The following is a 27,353-nucleotide window of genomic DNA, read 5'->3' on the forward strand; positions in this document are numbered from 1 at the left end:
CATATATTATTTTATAATTAAAATAAATACAAATTGATCTCATGGTGCAGTGTATCTAGACACTCTATATATATATATATATATATATATATATATAAGCAGTTTATTTATTTTTAAATTTAGATAGATAGTTCAAGAATGAGTTTCAATTATTTCTCTTCAAATACCGTAAATTTCAATTATCTTAAAAAATAGTTCTTCGAAATCTCGTGCTTCATAGTTCAAAAGCATACCATATTTATTTTTCCTAATTAATAAAATTAAAATTGGATCTCACGATACATTGTACCTAGACATATTCCAAAGAATAACAAAACAGGCCAATATTTTCTACTTCATTCACAGTCTGTTTGTACATTTTCTTGTAATTTGGTGCATTCAATCTAGTCATTGTATAGACTCCACCCATTAAAGAAAAATTTATAACTAAAAAAAGATGTTTGATGTTCATAAAAATTGTTAGATGTTTATCAACAAACAAACAAAAAACGCGATTACTCATAATTACTAGTAATTAATGACAAGTGAGGGCACATTATAGTGATAGTAACTCGTGGTTTGGTAAATCGTTAGAATTGCAATAAATCTTTTCTAATCTTGAAAATAATATCCCGTAAATTAAAAAAAAAAATTTCCTCTAACTAAGAAAATAATTTAAATTAATCAATTCTTTTAGGAGGTATAACAAATGGAAAATACGGGCAAAAACCGGTGGTACGATATGTAAGTTTCATTAAAAAGCTAGTATCCTGTCGTCATGTAAGAATACAAATGTTGAAGGAATGTGCTCATATGTGGACATCAATGGACGGTTAAGATAAAGTTTTTCCTTCTCTAGAATTCCACCATGTCGAACATTTTGTCCCTGCTTCTTTTAGCTAAAAAAAATTTAAAATTTTAAGTTAAATTTAATAATTAGTTTTAAGTATAAGTTTTATAGAACCCACAATTTTTTTTTATCAAATTTTCAACAACACACAATTCATTAACTTTTATTAAAATTGCCTAAAAATTGGGTTTTTAGCAAAATCAAATAGGGCTTTACTTTATTTCAATCCTACTTGCTATGGCTACTATTGAACCACATGCTCATGTTTGTCTAAAATAAGTAAAAAAGAAAGTTTTAGAATAAAAAAATTATTGCTGAATTAGAAAATGGTTTTTTTTTCACTTTAAGTAAAAAAAAAAAAATTTAATTTAAATTTTTCATGAAGAGTACGATTAAAGTGAATTATAGAAATTTGTTTGGACACAAAAAGTCATTTAAACTTAGCTGTAGATTTAGAAGTTAAATTAGTTAGAGCACTCTTTAGAACACTATTTTTGTATTTCTTAAAAATTTAAATAAATAGTGAAACGATAAATTCATACATTTTCATCTACAAGATAATTGATGCTAAGATTTGTTGGTAGGGTGTCACTAATCTTTTTCCCAATATGAAGTCGTTTCTAAATGCTTAAATTGCAATCATGTCAATGAATTTATCAACATATTAATCATGAATAATCTCTCAATTATTTTAGGATATACCTACCTAAACAAATAATAAGTTAAAACTTAATCTTATTAAATTTAAAATTAATTATTTACTTTAGTTCTTATGCCACTTGGTTTAATTTATGCCAATTTTTCAAATTGAATTTAACCTTTTACCTTGCAAGAAATTACAACCACTCTATTATTGTACGTTGTGAAAAAGAATAGAAACAAGATGCACAAGAATATGCTGTGCTTCAATTTATTTTAATTTTTACATTCTTTTCTATTGGACAGATTTACTTCATCCCGTGCATATGTTGAACCAGATTATTAGGTTGAAGGTCGAATATTTCTCTCTATATAGACAAGAATATATACATATACAGACAATACACATTATAAAATGTCATGTCCCTCACAATTTTCCGCATCCAAATGAGAATATACTTATAAAAGTTTTTGCCAACCTCATCTTTATGAACTCTTATAAGTAATACTTAACAAAATCCAGTAGCAAGAGAGAAATTAAAATGAAGCAATTAAAACTTTCTTACTGTCCGAAAGAGGGAAAATCTTGCATCGGATGGATCGAAAAATACTTCAAGGATTGCCTGTGCAACCTCAACGATGAAATATCGTTTGGTTTCGGAATTGCAAGTTTAATTTGTTGGGCAGTTGCAGAAATCCCACAAATTATTACCAACTTCAATAACAAATCTGCCGATGGTGTCTCCTTGGCATTTCTTTGCACTTGGATTGTTGGGTAAGTTTATTTTTGTTTGTTCATAAACATGCATTGCCATTATTTTTTGACAGACAACCTTAATTATTTTTGTTTTGCAACTAAACAAACATGATTTGAAAACCTATAGATACAAACTGATTATGACTTGATTTTTATCTCATGCAGTGATGTGTTCAATCTTGTAGGCTGCATTCTCGAACCTGCTACAGTAAAAATTCCCTCCCTCCCTCCCTCTCTCTCTATCTCTCTCTCTCTCTATTATTTGAGTTTTGCTACTGGGTGATAGAATGCTCAAGTGGCATTCTGTGATTGGTTGATGGAGATTGGTTGGTTAAAGTAGAATAAATCGTGTTATTTTCTTCTTCACTTTTTTTTTTTTGGGTGAAAAAATGAGAGTTTACTATTTACATATTAGTGTTCGATCTACTAGAATAGGCAAACTCTAGACTTCCTGTAATCTCAAAAGAATAGCTTCATGTAGAATATATCGGGGTTAACAGAGCTCATTACATGAGCAAGGTTAATACGATTGACATATTTTAAAATTCGTGTGCTCATTTGAATCCTATTCTGATCAAATTATTTGTTTAAGTTTAATGAGTTCTGCTATTATGTTAAGACTTCTATCTTAAAAGACCAATCTTATTAATTAGACTAGTAGCTCAAGTCCTTATATGTTGATCTATATTTCGATAATTAGCCAATACGAGATTTAGGTAAAGTGGTTGAATGAAACATTTTGTAAAGTTCAATGATTTGTTTGAAACAAATGTAATAGCCTCTTGAACATTTGTACATATCTTAAGCTTATGTTTCTAATAGATAGTTTCTGTTGATTTGATGCAGTTACCCACCCAGTTGTACACTGCATGGGTAAGTCTAACCCAAACTATTTTACAAATGACTTTGCATCAAATGTTCAGTATCTGTGTTACATTGCAGCTCTATACAACGGTCACAATCATATTGGCACTCCAATCCATTTACTACAACCATTTTCTTCGGTGCTTGAAAAGGGGACGTAAAACTGTAGCAAAAGTAGTACGAATTTTTTTCCAAGATTTATACATAATAATCCTTCTAATTATACAAATTTTGTTCGTCAAATGATCTGCAGACTTCCATGATTTCTGGTTTTTTTTTCAAGGATGAAGATGAGACTGATGCTCCAAAATCCAAGTTCCAAGGAAGATTAACATCATCAAATGTACCTGTCGAGGTACCACATAGGAGGGACTTCTACTATATGTAAGGAATATACGCATCCATATACAAGTCAATTAAGTAAGTTAAACCAGGATGGTTAGCAAGATTATTTGTGCAGGTCAGCAAGATCTTTGGCTGGAAGTGATAGTTCACCAATGAATCAGTGTTATATAAAGGCGAGGAGCGGTCCTCCTGCTTTGGAACATGATTCAGACTCCTCATCTGAAGATGAATCATTTCTTCCTTCCTCCAACGAGCCTGTTATTGTTACTCAGCCTCGTAATATTCCTCGTCCAGTAAGTATATTACTATCCAACAGTGCTACAAAGTTTGTTTTCTGCCTTAATTTAACAGAATTAATCTATCTTCATACCTTGATTTTGATAAATTTGGAGTGAGTGGTATAAATTTCTTATCAATAAACTTGAATTCAATTAATTGTGTGAATTTTCGGAAAAATATCAGGTGGGATATGGAACATTTGCAGCTGCTTCTGTAAATCTACCCTTCTTAACCAGAGCTTTAACAGATACTGGTGGAAGGAGATCTATGATGGTTTTCTACTACAATATTCTATTCTTTATCAAATTAGAAAGTCTTTGTATACATTGAAAGAGCTTCGTTTAAGCCAGAATTTATCCACAGGAACAGGCATTCCAAGAAAATGCATACGGACAGTGTTTGGGTTGGTTGATGGCTGCAATATATATGGGTGGACGAATCCCACAAATTTGGTTGAGTGTGAGTTTTCTATGGTCCACATTGGTTAGAAATTCATGCATTTGTTTTGATTTTTTATATAGGGTTTTAATATAAAATTGTTGCCTTGAATGATTATGACCAGATCAAAAGAGGGAGTGTGGAGGTATTGATTTCTCTTTTATTTTTATCTATAATCATGTGAAAAGGAACATTGTGGACATGTTTTTTATCAAGTACTAAATAAGAATAAGTCCTTGTTTGGTGGGATTAAAATCAGATTTTTAGTAGATTTTGATAGAAGTTGATGAAATAAATGATTAAAAAGTTATAAAACCCACAAAATATGTAGTTAAAATGAATGATTGACTTTAACTTAAATTAAAAATCTTGATTTTAATCGAAACCAAACAGGGACTAAACAAGCTTAAAGAATAAAAAGAATGTCCAATCGTGTTCAGTTAATTTCCATACTGCATAACGAACCAACAATTTCACGCTTAAATATGCCCGCGTTAGGATAATTTTCATTGCTTTTGCTTTACTTCACAGGGCTTGAACCCTCTAATGTTCGTTTTCGCACTCATTGCCAATGCAACATATGTTGGAAGGTTTTTCCTCTCTCTCTCTCTCTCTTTCTTTGACCATTATTTTACTATTACAACTGTTATTTTAACTTTTTCACTCACATTTGGGATCCACTTTTCTCTCTAACGATCAAAAAATTAATTCTCATAATTACTACCGAACAGATCCTAAGTATGTTTTAAATTAAGTGTTGAATATTTGAATAAATTTTGAAGCCTAATATAAAGAAAATATTGTTTTAAGGGAACTTTCTTTGGTACGTCTAAATGGTTTGTTTTACATGTTGATGTTTTAATAAACCCTCTCGATGCACCATATTTAGGAGCAGATCTCGTTAAATTTATTTTTTTATATGATTTTTTTAATATTAGCCCAGTTAAATAATAATAATAATAAGTCCAGTTACATGACCATATTTACATAGTCCTAATAAATGCAGCATTTTAGTGAGAAGCACTGAATGGAAGATGATAAAAGCCAACATGCCTTGGCTGATGGATGCTATTGGCTGTGTGCTGCTTGATCTTTTTGTATCCTTTTCTATTTATTTATTTATTTATGTCACATATTTTACTTAATAATTTTCTGTTCGTTCCTAAGTTCTCTCTGAAGTTGTTTTGCCTTAACATATAATTTTTGACATAGATAATCCTTCAGTATATGTTTTACAGATACAAGAAGCACAAGAAAAGCCAGCACCAAGAAGAAGCAAATAAACCTTCGTGTTAATTTTTATTGACAAATTAATCAATTTATATTTTATATTTGTAGACTTGTTATGTCATTGTGTTTCGCGCGAGTTAGTCGCTAACAATTAAAAATGGATCAGACGATTGTGTAAGGGACAAATCTCTTGAAACAAAATTCCAAAAAATGATGTTTTTATTGGCGATAACTTTACAATTGGAAAATAAAAACAGAATGCCTCCAAGGGGCGCAAGCACACGAGTTACTGAAAAAGAAGTGTTTAAATCTAAACTAAAAAATTTAAAGTTACATATTCTCTGTTCGAGAGTGTTTGATTCCGGGGGTCCTTTGCTCTATGTCTTTTCTTCCTATTATACTCCCCGGATGATCTCTTCGTGATCAACCGCTTAAAAACTGCTTGATCGCTCTATAACTGCCCACTTTCCTTGTAGTGGCCAACCTGTCATGAAACTGCCATCTCTAACTGCTGCCATTACTTTTGTCGTTCAACCGTCTTCAATTGAATTCCTTGAATCGTGGGACGTGGCAGGACTACCCAATAACTGCTTTATTAACTGCAGTTTGGGTAACCATATCATCTTATGTTTGCTAAGATATTGGGCGACTCGCATGTTTGGACGAGAGCAGGGTCACAGCTCTGGGCGACTGCATGGAAATTCATTCGCTCAAATCTTGGGCGACTTGCAACCTTGGGCGATGGTATTACCGCGTTTATGGGCTTCCATATTTGGGCCTTTATCCTGCATTGCCTGATTGGTTCGTTTTTTGGGCTATTTGATTTTTGGGGATCTTCTAGTTGGGCTTCATTCCTTGGGCTATTCGACTTGGGCTGAACTTTTTGTGTGTCAACAATTACCCCCCAATGTGGCAGAATTAATACCAATTATTAATTTTTGCCATATTCACTTTGTGTTTCCCAGCAATATTCGAAATTTTCAAGAATTTCAATCATTGTTTTCTTCCATAACCTGAAAAGGTACGACGTTTGCAAACTCTTATAACCCCCAAATACGCTATTTCATTGCACCACTAAATCAAGCCTCATTTTTTCGTGCCTCTCTCTCGCAATATTACTGTTCATCTCCTTGCTTCTCTGCTACGTAACTCTGAAAAACTCTATTTCGTCCCTAATAGCTGCTTCACAATCCCAGTCTGGTGACTCCTTCAGTTTCGAAGACTTTCAGAAACTCCTTACTCGGCCATATATAACTCCGAACTTCCTTGCACCGGCCAATGTCGAACTCAATGAGTGCTATCTAGGTCCTTTATTCAACAATGCCGAGGCCATCGAACAAGCGGCGGTCAGTCAGCTGTTCCCTTGTACTCAGGGCTCTCCGTTTCTAAATTCTTTGCCGCTGGGGCCACTTCGCGAAAGAGGTATTCGCACTTGGCCTAAATCTGATATCGTTTTTCTTAGATGGCATGCTCGCCTTATGGACCATGGTCCTACTAAAACAATTTTTGATAATGTTAGGATTTCTGATTTGTTAGAAATCTCTCTTCAACCCCCTATTTTTGACCCAGTACTTTTTCCAATCGCTTTAAGTTTTTGGTCTTCTGAGTATAATACTTTTGTTTTTCCTCTTGGTCCCATGTCCATTACCTTAAGGGATGTTGGGGCCCTAGTAAATCTGCCACCTTTGGGCGATACCATTTTCCCTGATATTTTGATTTCTGGTGTCGCCCCAAAATTTGATAGAGGCCTCACCGAATCTTATTCAAGCCTGCAAACCTTTCATAACCACTCGAGCGCTGAGCCTTCCCATACTGAGCGAGTGGCCTTTCTTCTGAGTTGGCTTTATAAATATATTTTGTGTGTGCCAAGCATAAAGCCTTCCATGAGCTATTTACCCATAGTGCACGAATTGGCGCGTGGTAGGCCTCTAAATTTGTGTTCTTTCTTTTTAGCTACCCTTTATAGAGGCATAGTTTCTCTTCAATCCCAATTGAAGAATGGTGCATCTCCCACTGGCAGTGGGCCTCTTTGGTTCACTCAAATATGGTTGAGAGTCTATTTTCCATCGCTTGGTGCTCCATCTTTTTCTAGCCCTTCTGCTAGCTGCTATGGGCTAGCCATTGAGCCCCTGACTCCTGCAAATATGTTCAGAAGGGACATTTTTTTATTCTTTTATACTTTAGATTCAATCCCTTCCTTCTTTCCTTTTCCTCCATTTTTGACTCCAGATTATGTGCAACCTCCATCCACTCTGGATAGTGCGAACACTTCCTTGTTTGTTTGGATTCAGTTTTTGACCAGGAGGGAGTTGTTTCATGATATTTTGACTGGGACCAATGCCAAGGCTGGGGTAGAAATATATGCTCTCCAATTGTTTGCTCGCCAACTTGGTTTTGGCCAAACTTGGCCCGTTTCCCCTTGCTATTCAAGAAATTTGATAGACCGCTTCCACACCATTAATAAAGCAGAGGCAGAGGTTATAAATGCTCGCAATCTTCTTTTGACGAGCAGCTTTTCATTAGCCCCCTTCAATCCTAGCCGTGCCATCCATCCCCTTTTTGAACGACTCTGGCCGTTAGTGAAGCGCAGATTGTTTGCAACTGACGCCAATCGTGCTTTCCATTCACTAGACCAACCAAACATTTCTTCCACCTCTCCTGTTTTGGTCACTCCTGTGTCTATTAGGAGTCCCTCTTCCTCTGCTCGTGCTAAACAATCTGCCCGTCCATCGACTTCTCTTCCTGCCAAGTCCACTACAGCTAAAAGTGCCCCAAGCCGCAAACGGCTAGCCTCGGCGTCTCCCATTTTGGAGGATGATGCTGATGATGATGATGATGATATCCCTCTCATCGTCAGGAGGAAGGTAATTAAATTTGTTTACTCATAAGCATACATTTCCATACTTGAGACTTTTCCACGTGCTGATATTTATTTGGACCTCTCAGAAAAGTTCGACTTCTCTCTTGAAGGCTTTGGTGTTGGCAGTTCCTGCTCCATCATCCTCTGCTGGGGCTGCTTCGTCCAAACCAGCTGATGAAGGGACTACGCTTAAAGAGAAATCTTTAGTCCCAGAATCTTCATCACAACCAATGGACAAGCTACCTTCTTCCCAAGGTGTTGACCCCCCAAACGTCGAAGCAGAAGGTAATTTTTTTTTTATGCTTTAACTTTGCTTGTGCTATTGGTGTTGATTTATTGCCTTTTGAGTTCTGCAGATGTTCCCATAAGTCTGCCCGTTGCGGCAAAGTCTTCTCGCTTAGACGAGGGGAAGTCCTCACGAATGATGGAGCCACAGGTGGCAGATTTGGCTGGGGATATACCATCTTCCAAGATTGCTGATGAGGTAATCTTTGCTTCACCTTTACCTTCACTTTGTTTAGTGTAGTGGAAACCTTCAATATTGGCGATTTTCTTTGCAGGACGCTGATAAAATTGTGCGTTCCATTCAAGACTTGTTCACTTCGTGGGGGCAAGTCAAAACATCTCGCCCTGCTTCAGCCAGTTGTCCTTCTGCTTCTTCAGAGGACGATATAAAGTTCCTCAAGCAGTCGATATTTTAGTATGTGTCCTTCATGGATATGGACATCGGTAAGGCTAGTGCTGCCAGGCATAAGGATAAGTTTGAGCATTTGAATGCGAAATTGGAGCAAGCACTAACACTTCCGTCGCTCAATCTTTCTGCTGATTTTAAAGCGACGTTGAAAGTTATCCATTTTGAGATCCTTTCCTTGCTAGCCAAGAATGTTGAATTGAAGGTCAAAAGTACTCAATAACTTCGCGCCGTATCTGAAAAAGAGTCTTTGCTTCTGGAGATCAACAAAGCTGAGGACGAGTTGAAAGAAATCTCTTCCGAAGTCATGATAGAAGACTCTTTGATGACTAGTTTGGCTGCTCAGATGAAGGAGCTTCAAGCCAAGATGGACGACTGCAAGGCGAGAATGGCTGCTAAAAAGCGTAATGCCTCCTAAGGAATTGAGCGAACTAAGTCTTTGGTCGAGCAGTACAAGAAGTTGGAAGTTGATGATGATGTTGTGGCTGAATTGAACATCACTTCTTCTCGACAGAACGAGGACTGGGGAAAACTTAGGGAAAGAATTCGTTTGGTATGGGTGAATTGTAATTAAGACATATAATGCCTTAACTTTTTCTTTTTATAATTTCTTATTGGCTTTCCCTTTGTAACATTTTATTGACATAACAACAGCCATTATTGTTAACGAATAACTATTTTAGCCTCTTGTGTATTTATTGACGTTCGTTTTTTTTAATCGTCAATCGCTTAGGCATTTAACTGCTTTATGCTAAAATTTCTGCACATTTTTTTTTTATATTTCTGCCCGACTTTGGGCCACTTAATCTCATTTACTAGACACAAATATGGCTGCTCATATTCTATCTTTTCACCTTCACCCCCTTATAAATGCACATCATATTCTGTCTTTTCACCTTCACCTCCCTATAAATGCACATATACTTCATACTTTCCATCTTCATTTCTATTTTCTTCTTCAAAAAATCAATTTGCTGTCATTGCTTAGCATTTTTGACAATCAATCCAAAACTTTCGTTTTCCATGGAAATGGATCATTTGATCCGCCCATTTTTCCATCTTTCTTGATGTCACCTTTGGTATGAGAGATATAGGAAATATTCTTTGGCCAGTAGCAAAGTTTTTCCCATCGTCTCCGTTCCTACAAGGAGTTCAATGATGGAAGACAATTTTTGGGGTGCTTGCAGGCCACCTTACTTGCTGAGAGTGCTTCTCAGCCTCCTTGCCCGTCGTTGCAGCGATGCATTTAGGAAGGCAATGTGAGGACGCTTCATCTTCCTTTCTGCTTGTTGAGAGTGCTCTTGGCCTCTCTGCTTGCCTTTGCAGTAGTGCGATCAGGATGACGATCAAGGCCAGTATCCCCTCTTACTCGGTGATCGACCAGGAGATTAGTCTGCTCTTAATCATAGTTTATAGAGCATTTAGCATCTTGTATTTCGCAGCTTTGTAATGACCATTTGATAATAAAGGAATTTATTTGAACGTATTTCGCTCTGACCCTTTTTACTCTACGATCGTTCAATGCGATTTGGTTACGCTTTTATTTGTTCACTTTCCCATAAGGAAGGAACATACTTTTTCAAATATTTGCCATTAATGAACCTCATGTGCTCGGTGCTGTCTAAATCTTCCAAATGATAGGCTCCGTTAGGCAATACATTATTCACTTTATATGATCCTTCTCAATTGGGAGACCATTTGTCATACTTTGGATCTTTGCTATCCAAAGGGAGTACTGTTTTCCAAACCAGTTAGCCCAAACTGAATGACTTGGCTATAACTTTTTTATTATAAAATTTAGCCATTCTTCGTTTTTGAACTTACAATCTTCTAGGACGTCTAACTTTAACTCGTCCAACTCTAATAAGTTTTGAACTAGTGATTCGGTATACTCATCATCACTTAACTTATGTTGCAAACACACTCTGATCGATTGCACGTTGATTTCCATAGGCAAAACGGCCTCCTGTCCATAAGTAAGTTGGAAATGAGTAATTTTGGTACTTGACCGAGGCGACGTCCTACAAACCCATAAGGCTTTGTTCAGACATTCGTGTCAATTTCTGGCATTTTCATCTATCATTTTCCTTATGATATTTTTTAGAATCTTATTAGAAGATTCTGCTTGTCCGTTGGATTGAGCGTAATATGGTGTGGAGTTTACTAATTTAACTCCAAACTCGCTCAAGAATTTATTCACTTGATCCCCATTTAAAGATGTCCCATGATCTACCATCAAAGTTTGTGAAATTTCAAATCTATAAATGATGTGATCACGGATAAATTCTATAATATTCTTCTGGGTGATCTCCTTTAAAGGTACCGCCGCTAACCCACATAGTGAAATAATCGGTTACAACTATAACAAAAGTATGTTGTTTGGACGATGGGAGATAAATCTTCCTTATCAGGTCTATCGCCCAACCCTTGAACGGCCAAGGTTTAATAATAGATGTCATCTCTCGTGCTAGTGCCCTTTGTATTGGACCATACTTTTGGCATGCTAAACAATTCTTTGCATACTGAACGCATAATTCTCCCATCTATGACCAAAAATATCTACTCCTAATAATTAACCATCTCATCCTTTGATCAGCTTGATGAGCTCCACATATCCCTTCATGCACTTCAATCATGATCGTTCTGACTTCTTGCAAACTTACACATTTTAGCAGTATACCATCAGAGCGTTTCTTGAACAACTCTTCATCTATCAGTGCATAGTTTAGCAAATGCAACTTCATTTTTCTACTATCTCTTTTATTAGGTTCTTTAAGGAACTCCTTAATTTCTGTCCTCCTATCCATTGCATCTCCATCTTGTATGCAATGAAGTTCAATCTTTCTCGCCCTTCTTTGGATCGCAGGCAATATTGTTCCATACGCACAAGTAGACTTCCAATTTAAAACCTTTGAGTACCCTGAAGCCATCTGGGCCAACTCATTTGCCACGTCATTGTATATCCTATTAACGCATTGAAGTTCTACTTGGTCGAATTCTTCTAATAACTCTTGGGCGATTTCATATTGACTCATGATGGAATCACTTTGGCATTTAAAATCATCAATCAGTTGGTGAATTACCAATTGAGAATCGCCTCTAATGTTTACATTTTTTACCCCCATATCTATCATTAGTTCTAGGCCCACGATTAAGGTCTCATATTCGGCCTGATTGTTGGTGCACATCCTATCCAAAGTGAATGCGAATTTGTAACAAATCCCTAAAGGATTTATCAATGCTATTTCTACTCCTACTCCTTTAGAGGTTTTTAACCCATTGAAATACAACACCCAAGGTTTTAGCTCGAACGAATTGATTTCTAATTCAATTTCTTCAGACATGTCAAGGCATGGATGATCGGCTAAAAAGTTAACCAAAGCCTGATTTTTTACTGCCTTTTAGGGTATGTATTGTATTTCGAATTCTGATAAAACTAAAGTCCAAAGGCCTACCCTTTGGTGTAAAATAGGGCGAGAGAACATATACTTAATCAAATTTACTCTAGAAATCAAATAAACGATTACGGGCCGTAAATAAGCCCTTAATTTTGTACATGTGAAATATAATGCAAGACATAATTTTTCGATAGCAGAGTAATTACATTCACATTTTGTTAACCGTCTACTCAAGTAGTAAATTGCCCTCTCTTCACCAAATTGGTCTTCTTGCGCGACCATTCCAGCTATTGATTCTTTTTCAGCCGATACATACACTTTCATTGGTCGTCCTTGGATTGGTGACACCAATACTGATGGACTTGATAAATATGTTTTCAGGCTTTCAAAAGCCTTTAGATGTTCTTCTTTCCAGACGAATTCGTCCTGATTTTTCAACTTTAAAAGTGGCGAAAAGACTTTAGATCGCCCTGCACAGTTAGAAATAAAGCGTCTTAAAAAGTTTACTTGGCCTAGAAACATTTGCAATTCTTTTTTGTTGCTAGGTGGTTTGGCCTCTAAAATGGCTTTTGCTTTATTTTTATCAAGTTCAATCCCTCTTTTGTGTACCAAGAAACCAAGAAAGTTCCCTACATTAACACCAAATGCACATTTCAAGGGATTCAACTTTAGCTTATATTATTTCATTCGCTCAAATGAACATCTTAACTGTTCGAAATGGTCCTTTTCTTTAATGGATTTGACCACTATATCATCTACATACACTTCAACAAACTTGCCTATCATATCATGGAAAATTAAATTCATTGCCGTTTGATAAGTTGCTCCTGCATTTTTCAGACCGAAAGACATGACTACCCATTCAAAACATCATAGAGACCCAGGGCATCTATAGGTAGTTTTGTGTATGTTTTCCTCAGCTATATAAATTTGATTGTATCTTGAATACCCATCCATGAAAGAATACATGACATGTCCGGTAGTTGAGTCTACTAAAGAGTCTACCGTGGGCATTGGATACTCATCTTTGGGTGTTGCTATATTTAAATTCCTAAAATCTATGCACACCCTTAGTTTACCATTCTTTTTTAGTACTGGCACGATATTGGACAACCATTCGACATACCTGGCTGTTTCTAATAAAGCCTGCTTTTAATAATCGCTCTATCTCTTTCTTAATCTCAGGGAGTACATTAGGAGCAAAACATCTGGGAAGTTGCCTATGAGGTTTAAAATTAGGCTTAGTGGTAATCTATATTTCCACCAAGTCTCTATCTAAACTAGGCATTTGTTCATATTCCCAAGCAAAACAATCTTTATACTCATTTAACAAAGCGACTAATTTATCACTAACCTCTTGATCGAGTATCTGGCTGATGAATGTTGGACGATCTTCTCCTTCAGTGCCAATATTTACTTTAATCGGAAGGTCTTATGTTTAAGCGTATCCAGGCTTGATGATCCGCATTACTTCATCGTCCAGCTCCCTTGTAAGCACTTCTTCTTCTAAACAATCCACCTTGTTGACTTCTCGGCCAATGCTTTGTTCCAATTCGAATACTGCTAATTTGTCTTTCAACGCTTTCAGAGCTGCCTCTTCTTTTGTCTTGTCATTGCCTTCTTTATTGAAAGCCATTAATTTGGCTTTGAAGGCCTGAATATCGGCCATTTGCTCTTGTTGCTTCGAACTCATTCAGGACTCCTTGATTATTCTTTTGCTAATTACTGGCTCTTCTAGGGCCACTATATTTGGCCTTATCTGACTGAACATTTCAGTGAGTGCGTCCACTGAAAATGGCTCTTCACTCTGCGCGACAATCTGAGTTTCTTCCCCATCTTGGACTACCCTGACAGGTCCATAGTTTCCTTCATACATGAACATTTCCACTGAGTTTGCTTCTGTTACAAAAGGCCTATGATCGGCCTGCACCACCTCTGCTTCACTCTTGTTATTCCAAAAAACCAGGCATTGATGGAGCGATGAGGGTATACAACGACTTCCGTATATCCAATCTCTTCCTAGTAACACGTTGTAATCGGTAGGACCATCTATTACAAAGAATACTGTGGTCCTAGTAGTTATACCTATAGTTATGTCCAATGGCATAACTCCCTTATCTGCAGTTGCTCCTCCATTGAAACTTGTAAGGATGACTTCTGTTGGAATCATATCCCCTTCTGTCTTTGCAAATTTTCTCATCATCCTATATGGAATGGTGTTTATAGCTGCTCCATTATCGACAAGCACTTTTGCCACAGGTATGCCATTAACTAGAGCTTTAACGTACAACGGCTTCAAGTGTTTAGTCAATTTCATGACTGGCCGTTTAAAAACAACCTTTTCGGCAACTTCTATTTCTACTTCCTGTTTGTTCTCTGTTGAGTTATCCTTTTGTGATAAGTCAACGTGTAGCGTATCGCACTGAGCCTCTGTCTCCTGAATTTCCTTTTTACTGTTTTCTGATGCTTCCTCGTCCGTTACCCAACCTGTGGGAGGAGGGATTATTCTTGGAGGTGATCCATACTTTTCAGAGCGAGGCACTCTCTTCTTCCTTTTGGGCGTCCCGTACAGCACGTAAAAATCGAAAGAACGCCCAAATGGTTCTCCCAATAAATCTACTTCACGAACTCCCTCTCGATGTAGTTACTTCAACAGAGTATTGTACGATACTCCTCTCCTTCTTCTTTCTGCTTCTAAGTCGATTTCCTCTTCAATGTATGTCATACCATCATCTTCTTCACCTTTGTAGGCCCCTCTAGAAGTCTGGCCTTCTTCATATTCCAGCACGCATGCTTCTCCTTCGTTATCTTCTCTTTCTTCTTCTTCTTTCTCTTTATTCTTGAACTCATTGGCTAGTAAATAGTTATTAGCCACAACAAGAGGTAACGTACCGAATTGAATAGTAAGGGGCTGATCTGGATCTTTTCCATCCCTTCTGTCTCGCTCAAACTTCGATCTCCCAGAAGAAGTTTCTGGCAACTCCTTCATTGTTTCATCTGTACTAGTCTTTTCACTATCTTTGAGAACATTTTGATTGGCTACTTCGAGTAGTTTAGGCGTCTTAGGACGTGGCATTCCCTGTTGTTGCCTCATCATTCTTCCATAATTTCATTGGAAACGCCTCTATTGGGTTCTAGTCATCTTGTTGAAGGGTATCGCCTTTCCTGCATTATACTGGAACGAATGTCATATATTTGGTCGGCGAGGTTGCGGCCTGAATGTTCTCCCATTATTTACTGGCCTGAACTGCTTCTCAAAAGGCGGTCCTTTATAGAACGATGCACCTCGTCCTCTACCAGGCTGAGCGTTTGGGAAGAAAGTATGGCGATGGGGATGCTGCCATATCCTGGTTTCTCCGTATTCCCACTCACTTCTCTTTTACATTTTGCACACAAGACGTCTTCATCCTTTTTTGGCTCATTCCCTTTAATACGCTCGAAGACAGTGGGATGTGGTCCAGGGTCTTCTTCTCCATCATCTATAACCAATTTGAATTTTGGCAACTTATTTTTGAAACCAGACGTCACCATATTCACTCCAAGTGGCTGTGGAAAAGGATTTTCATCTACTGCTATCTTCTTCTTATCATCGAACGTAATTCGTCCTGATTCAATGGCATCTTGTAACACATGGCGAAAAATCAAGCAATTGTTAGTCAAATGTGACCATGCATTATACCACTTACAATATTTTTTACCCTTAATTTGTTCAGGATTTGGCAATTTATACTTATTGCTCAGCTTTATCTGCTTATCCTTATATAATTTATCAAATATAAGGTCAGTTTTGTAATACTCCAAAATTTTATGCTCGTTTAAATTTCTTTGGGATAGCGATTTAACTTTCAATACTATTTTTGGCCATAAGGTAAAAGGGGACACCACCTTTGTAGTGGTTAATGTTAGAGGTAGTTAATGAATGTAGGCATGAAGTATCAAAAGTTGTGTATGTATGAAGTGATTATTAGTTAGTCGAAACTTAAGGCAAGTTTGGATTTAAATGAAGTGGATTATTTGTTTAGGACTTCAATTGACCAAATGATTAAATTATGTTACAATCTACAATTTTTGAATATGTAAGTTGGGTACAAGTTTAAATTTGGGGTACACTTTGTTAACAATGAAAGTTAGCGGGTTTAGATTATATTAGTTGAAAAGATGAGATGTTTCCTTTGTAAATCTAGGTTTGAGGCCACTTATTACCTTATAATCAACCCACTTGGCATTTATCATCACCATACACTTAGACAATAGGCTAGACATGTGTAGAAATAAGAAAAAAAAATGGAAGGATAAAGTGGTGACTAGCACTTCCAATTTACATCTCAATCGAAGATCTTCAAGTTTTACAGTAAGATACTTTCCATGCTTAAGAGTTATGGTTTTCATGGTAATATTTATGCTTAAAATATGCATGAAAAACCATAATATGATTATGGTGGACAAGTCCACAAAGTTAGATATCTATTTATGCCTTAGAACAAGTCCGAAGGGCACCGGCAAGCCGGAATGTGCAAGTATGTGTTTGATTGCATTCTTTTGTGTAGTATTATCATGATAAAAATCCAAGCATGGTATCTTACTGAGTATTTCTTATACTCATAGTATGTTATGCTAAATTTTCAGATCCATGATCGTTTGAATTGATGGGAGTTAGTTGGCTTACGCGATGATGGATTAAGGACAGATGTTTTGTACCGAAAGTTTTCTTTTGTATGTTTTGTTCGATGACTGTTTTTCCATTTATTTTTCTTATGGTACTATGTAAAAATATGTACATGACATGATGTAATATGGTATTAATAGTAAATTTTGTAATTATATCTTTCATGTTATGTTAAGAGACGTTTTTATAGTTTATTTTCCTTGCAAGTGATAAAAGGCAGAAATGGGACAATTTTTGGAGTCATTTTCAAAACGATGTTTCTAACTCTATAAACGTCCATTTGAAACTCTAAAAATATTTCTGTTTTCCTCTTTGAGTTTTCTAAATATGGCCAAAGGAATCACTCAATTTGGATATCTATGGCCTGAGTTATCAAGGTTTTAACGTCAAGGGGTCAAACTGGATTTCCTGTGTAATACTTCACTGTTTTCAGTAAAACGTCCATATCCTATGATCTTGGAAAATTTTCATATTTTAACCTAAAAAACTATTTGAAATTATCTTTCTAATGCCACAAATTTCATAGAAAAAAGAGTTGGGATGAATTTTATAAAAATTGTCAAACTTGCTGCCTCAACTAATCTTGATAATGCCGAGGCCGTATATGTAAAGTATAATTTATTGTTGACATGCACTTTTGTCGACTATCAAATTGTATAAGAATTATTTTACCGAGTTGAAAATAAGTTCCTAACATGAAATACTTCTATTTAAGAGTATTTACATGTACCAAGGACAGAAGTTATTATGTTTAGTACGTGACACTCGAAGCTTGAGTTCGGGGCGTCACAAGTTTTGGTTACATTGAATGAGAACGTTCTAGCTTTTACGTTTTCATCTTTCATAGGCTCATTCTTGCCCGATGGTCTAGATTTAGCCATTATAGGACAAATATACGTGTCTCCTTTGACTAATTCGGTCAAACACATTTCGGTCTGATCGTATGACTCATTATTAATGGTATGAACATCAAAATTTGGGTCTCTATAATAAGTCCCCTTGCTAGAATTTTTTATCTGCTCTTCTTTTCTTATCAATCGTTCATACTTAATTACGTTCGCGCTCAATTAGAAAAGGTCAGGAAACTCCTTGTCTTGGAATTTCTTTTTTAAATCAAAGCTCAAACAACCTTGAGCGATTTTGACAAACTCTTTTTCGGGTAGAGGTACAAAACATTTACTTCTTGCTGTCTCGAACCTTTGGAGGAAACCTTCTGCCCATTCATTTGGCATTTGACGTAGGTTCGCCAAATCGGCCAAAGTAACTTCAGACTCAATCTTATAAAACTGAGTGTGGAATAATTGTTCCAATTGTTGCCATGTTTGAACAGAATTCGCTGGCAAATTGATGAACCAGGAGAAAGCTACTCCTATTAATGAACTAGGGAAAAGCCTCATTTTATGATAATCAGTTACGTCACCACTTTGCAGTATGAATCGTCATATGTGTTCTAGAGTAGACACCTCCTTACTTTATACCCTCTAGGTCATGGATATGCTTGGTCTATCCAATCAGGATATGGCTTTATGTAGGTCGGCCTAATGACAGGATGTACCCCAAAACCCATCTGGTCCTGTACAATTTCCATAATCTGATTTCTCAACATGACGTTGGGGTCATATGGAGTCCCTACAGGTTGGTTGACTGGTTGATTTGCTTGAGGCCTGATATTTGGTCCTTGATTAGGAATAAAATTACCATGATTTGGGTCATTGTTACCATTAGCCTGAACATTTATTCCCTCATTAACACGTGGGGTATTCTGCCCGTTATTTAGGACATTATCTCTTACATTTGGATTACCCCCCAAGTTAGACGTACCACTACCATTATTCTGATTTGGCATTACACCATCCCCTTAGTTTGAAGTAGAGGGACCAAAATGTGGTTCTACCCCTTGACTTGGATTTAGGACTGGGGGATTATGTCTCCACAATTGTCCTAATTTGAAAATGGTTTGCAAGAAGCACAACTGGTTGACAAATTTGGCTTACTAACTTATTCATTATTTCATTCGAAGTATTCAGTTGTTTGACCATGTTGTCATAGTGTGCATTCCCATTCTAGGTAAATCTTTCCATATTATGAATATTTCGAAGATTTACCTGTTCAACGACATCTTGTGTGAGTTCTCCAAGTAGTGCACGCATAGTTCGAGGACTCAACTCTGACATTGATTCGTAACGACTGTTACTGCTCTGATTCTGTCTATCTGTTCGTGGAAAGCTATGCTGCTCCTCATATCGCTTGATCACAGACTGGACTCCTCCCTGACTTGCTGCTTCCTTATCGGATCTCTGAGGCATATTGTTTCACCTTTTGTATTTTCAACACCAAACACCACTGTCCCACCAGGCGTGCCAAATTATTTCGTGCGGGTTAGTCGCTGACAATTAAAAATGAATCAGACGATTGTGTAAGGGACAACCCTCTTGAGACAAAATCCCAAAAAGAGGCGTTTTTATTGGCGATGACTTTACAATTGGAAAATAAAAACAGAATACCTCCAAGGGGCGCAAGCACACGAGTTACTGAAAAAGAAGTGTTTAAATCTAAACTAAGAAATTTAAAATTACATATTCTCTGTTCGAGAGTGTTTGATTCAGGGGGTCCTTTGCTCTATGTCTTTTCTTCCTTTTATACTCCCTGGATGATCTTTTCGTGATCAACCGCTTAAAAACTGCTTGATCACTCTATAACTGCCCACTTTCGTTGTAGTGGCCAACCTGTCATAAAACTGCCTTCTCTAACTGCTGCCATTACTTTTGTCGTTCAACCGTCTTCAATTGAATTCCTTGAATCGTGGGACGTGACAGGACTACCCAATAACTGCTTTATTAACTGCACGTTTGAGTAACCATAACATCTTATGTTTGCTAAGATGTTGGGCGACTCGAATGTTTGGACGAGAGTAGGGTTACAGCTCTGGGCGACTGCATGGCAATTCATTCGCTCAAATCTTGGGCGACTTGCAACCTTGGGCGATGGTATTACCGCGTTCATGTGCTTCCCTATTTGGGCCTTTATCCTGCATTGCCTGATTGGTTCGTTCTTTGGGCTATTTGATTTTTGGGGATCTTCCAGTTGGGCTTCATTCTTTGAGCTATTCGACTTGGACTGAACTTTTTGTGTGTCAACACATTGTTTATTATTTAAGGACAAGAGAGTAATTGTAATTATTTGCGGTTTTATTTTTATTATTCGTTTGATGATTATATTATGGGAGATTTTGGCATTTCAGTCCCAATCTTTACGAAATGTAATGAAATTATCATTAACGTTTTTTTGGCGTAATTCGTTTGAACATTTCAATTATGTAACAAAATTCGTTCCATCCATTTTGATAATTAAATGATTGATTTGTCCTTCTCTTTAAATAAATAAACATAGAAAAGTAATTAAAAAAAAGGAAATATTATAAATGGAGTCCCGTAACTTTTCAAAAATACAAATAAATCACATTTAAAACTATTAAATACATATTAAACATATAAAATAAAAATTTTAAAATAAGCATTTTATCTTTTGCAACCAAGTTCACCCACCTACTCCGTTAACACCTCCCCCACACATCCTAATTCACCCCACCCGTAAATAAACAACATCTTCACAAATGTAATCACATCCTCGCGACATCATGATAATCACCATCTTAAAAATATTAGCTCAAAAGATCAATGGATAAAAATAGCAGCCTAGATCATAGAACTATCACCATAGTGGGCACCTCACCATCCCTACATTATCGATTGCAAGAACCAAATCGGTAGCCTAGATTGCAGAACCACAACAGGATTTCTGTACCTTACCGTCTTTCCTCTATCTGTTGCAATAATCAAATCTCAACCTAGTTGTAGAATTCACATTACGACCTTCGATTTTTTAGGTAGGCTAATTTTTTATCCAGTCGTCTTTATTTTATTTTTTTTGAATTAACTTTTATAAGGTGGAGGTAATAGTTGGTCGTTAGCGTAATTATATTTGTGGAGGTGATATTTGGTTGACCGTGGGGGTGAATTAGCATGGTGGGATGGATGGGGTGGAGTGGGTAGAGAAGCTTTAGGGAAGATGAAATATTTATTTTTTAAATTATCTTTTATGTGTTAATATGTATTTAATTATTTTAAGTGTGATTTACACGCTTTTGAAATGTTTTGGAATTCCATTAACAACTTTTCCTTATTTTTTATACTTTTACTGCTTTCTTTTATTTATTTAAAGAAAATGTCAAATTTGTTATTTTATGGTCAAAATGGAGGGAATCTTTTGTTTTATAATTGAAAGATTGAAGATAAGTTAAAAAAAAAAAAGTTGAACCCCAATCTTGAGGCTCCCATCGTCCCGCCCCTAAAATTTTGTGAGGGAGGTAAATCGCGGGATGTGCCCCATCAGGTCGGGAATAAAAACTGTCTATACACTGCTCCTATAAAAAGTTCAATTTCATGTCTTAGGAATCGAATCCCTACATTGCTGCTGTCAATAATGCATGAAATAACCCCACTTCTATCCTTTGCACCACTGGACAATGTCGGGGGGCTAAAGATTGAAGATAAGTTATACTTAAAACTGGTTGAGAATTTGTTACATTTTTGCAAAAGTTGGAGTAAAAACTGCAAATTTCCGTCAAGCAAACTAATTTGTTTTCCAATCCAATGATCCCTTCGCTTGAAAGAAACAATGTCTTTTTTCCACTAAAATGACAAATTGGTCCAACGACGGGCCATCTATGCAAATCACCCGGCCGATCTTTAACGACCACTGGCAGTCTGGCGCCATAGGACAGGAAGGAGTAACAAAATGTTAAATCCAACCCGGTCCCGCCTATTCTCCCGCTGTTGTCTCCACCACCGCGTCTCCCTTCACTCCACCACTGACTCCAACCACAAACTTCCTGCCCAAATCAGCCGCCTATTAATCCTCGGCCAATTCGAAGCCCTCTCCAACCTTTCCATCACTTTCTCTGACCTTCTAGTGGACTCCGTCCTCAAAGAACTCAAATTCCACCCTACCGCCGCCCTGAACTTCTTCAATCTAGCTTGCAAACCGAACAACTTCAGACCCCACTTCAAATCATACATCAAACTCGTCCACATTTTATCCAAAGCCCGCATGTTCCCCGAAGCGCGGTCGTATTTACATGACCTCGTCGAACTGTCTGAAAGGAAACGTTATTCAAATTTTCTGGTATATGAAGAATTGGTAAGAATTTATAGAGAATTCAAGTTCTCCGGGACGGTTTTTGATATGTTATTGAAAATTTATGCTGAAAAAGGGATGGTGAAGAATGCTTTATACGTGTTTGATAATATGACCAAGAGTGGTCAGGTGCCAAGTACGCGATCGTGTAATAGTTTGCTGAGTAGTTTGGCGAGACTTAAGGAGTTTGACACTGTCATTTGTATTTATGATCAATTGGTAAGAGTTGGAGTTGTACCTGATGTATACACTTGTACAATATTGGTTGATGCTTATTGTAAGCATGATAGGGTTGATAAAGCAGTGGATTTTGTAGAAGGGATGGAAAGAATGGGGTTGGAGTTGAATGTTGTGGGTTATAATAGTTTGATGAATGGGTATGTGGAGAAAGGGAATTTGGAGGGAGTGGAGAGGGTGTTGCAATTGATGAGTAAACGAGCTGTTCCGAAGAATTTGATCACGTGTACCTTGTTGATTAAGGTTTATTGTAAGCGTGGGGAAATGGAAGAAGCGGAGAGAATGTTCAGAGGGATGAAGGAAGAAAAGGCAGACCTGTTGATTTTGGATCACAAGGTGTATGGTGTGTTAATTGATGGGTTTTGTCGGGTTGGAAAAATGGAAGATGCGGTTAGATTTAGGGATGAGATGTTGGGGTTGGGGTTGGGGATGAATCTATTTATTTGTAATTCTTTGATAAATGGGTATTGTAAACTTGGTAAATTATGGGAAGCAGAACGAGTTATAACGAGTATGGTTGAATGGAACTTGAAGCCGGATGGTTATAGCTTCAATACATTGTTGAATGGGTATTGTAGAGAAGGTTTAATGAAGGATGCTTTTAAGCTTTGTGATCAGATGGCTCGTGATGGTGTATTTCCAACAAATGTAACTTATAACACTCTCTTGAAAGGTTTACGTGACAAAAGTGATCTGGGTGACTGTTTGCACCTTTGGCGTCTAATGCTTAAGAGAGGTTTTGTTCCTGATGCAATAGGATTTAGTACTCTCCTCGATTGTCTTTTCAAGAAAGGTAGTTCTGATAAGGCTTTGATGTTGTGGAAAGATATTTTAGCAAAAGGGCATGCAACGGACGTGGTTATATTCAACACGCTGCTCAATGGATTGTGTAAGTTGGGGAAGATGATTGAATCAGAGCAGGTTCTTGACAAGATGAAGGAGCTCGGTTGTTCACCTGACGAAGTAACCTATAGAACCTTGAGTGATGGCTACTGTAAAGCTGGAGACATTGAAAGGCCTCTTCAAATAAAGCATATCATGGAAAAGGAAGGAATTCCTGCTTCCATTGAAATGTATAACTCCCTTATTAGTGGACTGTTTAGGGCAAGAAAATCAAGCGAAATTGCAAATGTTCTTTGTGAGATTCATGTTAAGGGACTAAGTCCTAATGTTGTTACATATGGAGCCCTTATTACCGGTTGGATCAAAGAAGGAAAACTGAAGAAAGCTTTTGATGCTTACTTTGAGATGACTGGGAAAGGAATTGCTCCCAATGTAATAATATGTAGCACAATTATTAGTGGATTAAACAAGCTCGGTATGACAGATTGTGCAAATATGCTGTTGCAGAAAATGGTGGATTTAGATGTTTTCCCAAGGCTTGAACAATTTTATAAATTCTTTGACTTCAAGAGAGTGCAGCTAGATATTCAGAAAATTGCAAGTTCCCTTGATGAAAGTGCCAAAAATTTTATTATCGCCAATAATGTTATGTATAATGTAATTATAGCTGGGTTATGCAAATTTGGGAAAACTGATGATGCAAGAAAATTTATCAGTGAGTTGTCACAGAGAGGCTTCATTCCAGACGAGTTCACATATTCTGCCTTGATCCACAGTGCTTGTATTTCTGGTAATGTCAATGAAGCTTTTGTCTTACGGGATGAGATGCTGAACAAGGGTCTTTCTCCAAATATTGTTACATATAATACTCTTATAAATGGCCTGTGTAAATCAGGAAAACTTGATCGTGCAGTGAGGCTTTTTCATAAACTTCACAGCAAAGGTTTAGTTCCCACCACCATCACCTATAATTCTTTGATTGATGGCTATTGTAAGGTTGGTAATACCAATGAAGCTCTTAAACTCATAGAGAGAATGACAAAGGAAGGTGTTGCTCCTTCTGACTTAACCTACTCCACATTGATCAGCAGCCTTTCAAAGCAGGGTGATGTGGTGGAATCCATAAAGCTTTTAGATCAAAAGACTAACACACATCTTGGGCCTATAAGATACAACAAACAAATCCAAGGTAATATAAATTTTCAAGAAGATCCAGTCACTTAAAGGATAAGAGGATAGAAATCCTTACTGTATTTCTATTAATCTTTTTCACCAACAAACTTTATGAGATCATTTTTCTTTTTTAACTTGTTAAATTTGCTGTACACATATTTTACACAATGTGTTATATTTCCAGCCGAAATTGTGGAAGCATGCTAGAAGCAAACAATGCAGCTGTTTCTTTGTTATGCTCTCTGTGGAAAAAAGTAAGTTAGACAAGATGCTATGTTCTTGAGCTAAAGTAGGCAGACAGTTATTCCATAACATTTAACCCCATTTATTTTCCTCCCCAACTCACTGTCTCCTCTGGGCAGTAAGTTAAAAACGTGATATCTTTCTCCCCAAATTGGAATGTTTATGGTAGCCATATTTAATAAATAAAACATATTTCTGAAGTCTTATCAGGCATACTTAATATGAGAGCTTATAATCTGTTGGAATGCTGTTGCAAAAAAATAGATCCAATGACATGAAGCCTTATAACCTGTTGAAGTATTTCTCAATGCAAAATGTTTTAACACCTTCAAAAAGACGAGCGTGTCTCATTTTAATATTTGGCTATATTTTAGGAAGTTGAAGCAGAACATTGCCATGAAAGAAGAAAAAGGAAAGGAAAAAGTGAACCAGGTCCAGACGTGTGCTTTGTAGACCTGTCATGTTGGACTCTATGATGAAAATCTCTAGTTTCACTTAGAAGGGGAAAACTAGAACTTCAGTTTTTTTCTAATTTTACAAAATGAACTCTCTTCTTCTGAATACACAGCATCAGCCAAGATATCCACAGATGTATCCAATAAAAAATGGGTTGGTAACTTCTAGGAGAACAAAGTAAGTTTCTCTGTCTAAATCTCTGCTTTTATTTCCTTAATACATTTCTATTAACTTACTGTGTATGCCACATGAATCATAGTTACTAAACCGAGACAAGAGAACTGTAAACTGGCTCCAATTCAAGTTCAGTTTTGCAATTGGACCTCGCAAGAGACCAATCTGGTAAAATTAAATGAATGGTCAGTTTTCTTTAACTTGCTACCTGCTGAACCCAGTGGCTTAAATTTCAAGCATTGAAAGTGCAAGCAGAAACTGGTATTGATGGAGATCCTTAGTGTCATTCTTGGAAGACTTACCATAATATAGATATTTACTTTAGTGAGAAAAATAAGAAACATTTTGAAGTTATTTTGATTTAGGGATTTTCCCCCATAGTTACTCGGTTATAATTAGGTAATTTTTTTATGTTTATTTTTGTCTTTTCGTCTCATAGCTTTCCTTGGTTACAAGAAATTTCAAGTATATGCGATGGAGATAGAGATAGAATAAAAATAGAATTTAGATAGGATTTTGAAAATGAGATTTGTTTGGCCAACGTAAAAGAACTTGCTTTGATACCAAATTGACAATGAAACGTAACAATTTGACAACAAACAAGAAAAAGAACAAGAAAAGAAAGAGATCAAAGAAGGGAAGAAATTAGGACAAAGAGGAAATCAATATTGAATACAAATATTATTAAAACTTCTCCCCAAATTATTTGTTTCTTCTCCCTTGTCTCCTTTTCTTCCTGTCTCCTTCTCCTCTTTGTTCCCTACATTCTTGTTTCATGCATAGTGTGCTGGATCAGCTCCTATTTCTTTGAATTCTAGCTTTCATTATGAGTTTGCAGAGCCTACCTACCGGTGGGTTACTCTAGCGATAAAGAATATGTTAGTGTATATATAAATTAGTTATTTATACATTCTTTGCTGTAATGTAGCTTGTCATCTTTAAGTGGTGGTGAGTCAAAATACTAGAGAATAGAATTGTCCCACAAATTGTTTCTACTTCAAATGGTCTCTATACTAGTAGAATTTTTTGAATTGAATTCAAGTAAGAATTTTATAGACGCCCACTAAAGACAATTATGCTCAAATATGAGCACAGCTCATGTACAGCACACTATAAAGTTTCACATTGTACCATAATCTGTTAACACCTTAAGCACAACACAAACTTATTTTAGCTACTCTATCCATAGAACATGTTGGTGGAAATAATGAAGGCTAATACATCCAACCAAGCTGGCCAGATGTAGTTTTCGAGTGACAAAATATGTGCGATAACTTTTAATAGACAAATATTGTCTGGATGAAATGTTTTGAGTATTTACAGTGTAATTATGGCTCCAAGGATGCTAGCAACAGCAATGAAATGAGAAATCTTCTTTTAGGAAGAGGCTGTAGTGAATCTCAGCAGCTGTAATCGATCCAGCTTCTAATTGACCAGAGACTTGAGGTCTGATTTTGCCACCTCTTACCTCTGCAAAAACAATGCAACCTGGGGAATCAGTTTGTGTGACCGGTGAAAGATGTCTGGTGTAAGATTAGAGTGTCAACTCAGGGGTGTGCAAATTTCATGTGGGATCTGGCACCATAAAAGGGATTGTGCTGGACAAATATTCACTACTTTTGAGCTATAAGTTAGTGAAACTGGAATTTCATGCAGGGGATAGATTTATGGGATAATGTTCCCAGTGCCATCAATTTACCACGAATTGAAGATGGTGCTTTAGGCAAGGAGAATAGAGGTCAGAAAAGCCATGCAAATTTTTGCAGTTTCTTAAGAGTATGAACTAGAAAAGCACATTAAGGATGTGATGATGCCAAAGATAGGCAGTTGGCATGCTTGCTACTGCTAATTTGAAGCTTCAACCACTAGAAAATGAGCTTATATCAATTTCAGAGCAGAGTTTGACTGGTATGCCATACAGAATGTTGTCTCCGAGATGAGAATACAAAGGATTGTTATTTCTAATATAAAAAGAGTGCAATGGATGGGCAAATGACCCAATTTTACCATAGAAGGAACGTTTGTTAGCTAACCA

The 27,353-nt window shown here is 36.7% G+C and overlaps 2 protein-coding genes across 15 annotated transcripts in view; both read left to right on the forward strand.

Moving 5' to 3' along the window:
• Positions 1-1,795: 1,795 nt before the first annotated feature.
• Positions 1,796-20,230, forward strand: LOC111408834 (lysosomal amino acid transporter 1-like). 9 transcript variants are annotated; one of them, XM_023038624.1, is made up of 13 exons: positions 1,796-2,243; positions 2,391-2,433; positions 3,072-3,098; positions 3,168-3,266; positions 3,373-3,473; positions 3,550-3,727; positions 3,897-3,986; positions 4,077-4,172; positions 4,276-4,296; positions 4,683-4,741; positions 5,158-5,248; positions 5,364-5,501; positions 20,137-20,230. In XM_023038624.1, the coding sequence occupies exons 1-12, from the start codon at positions 2,011-2,013 to the stop codon at positions 5,445-5,447; spliced, it is 1,122 nt and encodes a 373-aa protein (XP_022894392.1). In that variant the 5' UTR covers positions 1,796-2,010; the 3' UTR covers positions 5,448-5,501; positions 20,137-20,230. The 9 variants fall into 9 exon arrangements, with proteins under 9 accessions (XP_022894392.1, XP_022894391.1, XP_022894393.1 ...); XM_023038623.1 differs by having other exon boundaries at positions 3,168-3,263; positions 3,343-3,473; XM_023038625.1 differs by having other exon boundaries at positions 3,168-3,263.
• A 1,455-nt stretch (positions 20,231-21,685) lies between these two features.
• The window catches only part of LOC111408835 (putative pentatricopeptide repeat-containing protein At1g19290), a 9,658-nt gene continuing 3,990 nt past the window's right edge, over positions 21,686-27,353 (forward strand). For 3 of the 6 annotated variants that reach the window (XM_023038630.1, XM_023038629.1, XM_023038631.1), the window contains exons 1-3: positions 21,687-24,461; positions 24,630-24,699; positions 25,063-25,321. In XM_023038630.1, coding sequence (XP_022894398.1) covers positions 21,794-24,461; positions 24,630-24,652 — 2,691 coding nt within the window. In that variant the 5' untranslated portion in view covers positions 21,687-21,793 and the 3' untranslated portion in view covers positions 24,653-24,699; positions 25,063-25,321. Of the gene's footprint in view, positions 24,462-24,629; positions 24,700-25,062; positions 25,322-27,353 lie in introns of those variants that run through there. The other 3 variants (XM_023038633.1, XM_023038634.1, XM_023038632.1) reach the window with 3 other exon arrangements.

Source organism: Olea europaea, chromosome 14 (assembly GCF_002742605.1).
Source record: "Olea europaea var. sylvestris chromosome 14, O_europaea_v1, whole genome shotgun sequence".
Lineage (NCBI taxonomy): Eukaryota > Viridiplantae > Streptophyta > Magnoliopsida > Lamiales > Oleaceae > Olea > Olea europaea.

Excerpts from the sequence above, each read along its gene's own strand:
- LOC111408834 (XM_023038619.1), top strand. The coding sequence starts at position 2,011 with ATGAAGCAATTAAAACTTTCTTACTGTCCGAAAGAGGGAAAATCTTGC. Across the intron at positions 2,244-2,390 it reads CTTTGCACTTGGATTGTTGG|TGATGTGTTCAATCTTGTAG; the intron begins GTAAGTTTATTT and ends TATCTCATGCAG. Across the intron at positions 3,264-3,342 it reads GACGTAAAACTGTAGCAAAA|ACTTCCATGATTTCTGGTTT; the intron begins GTAGTACGAATT and ends AATGATCTGCAG.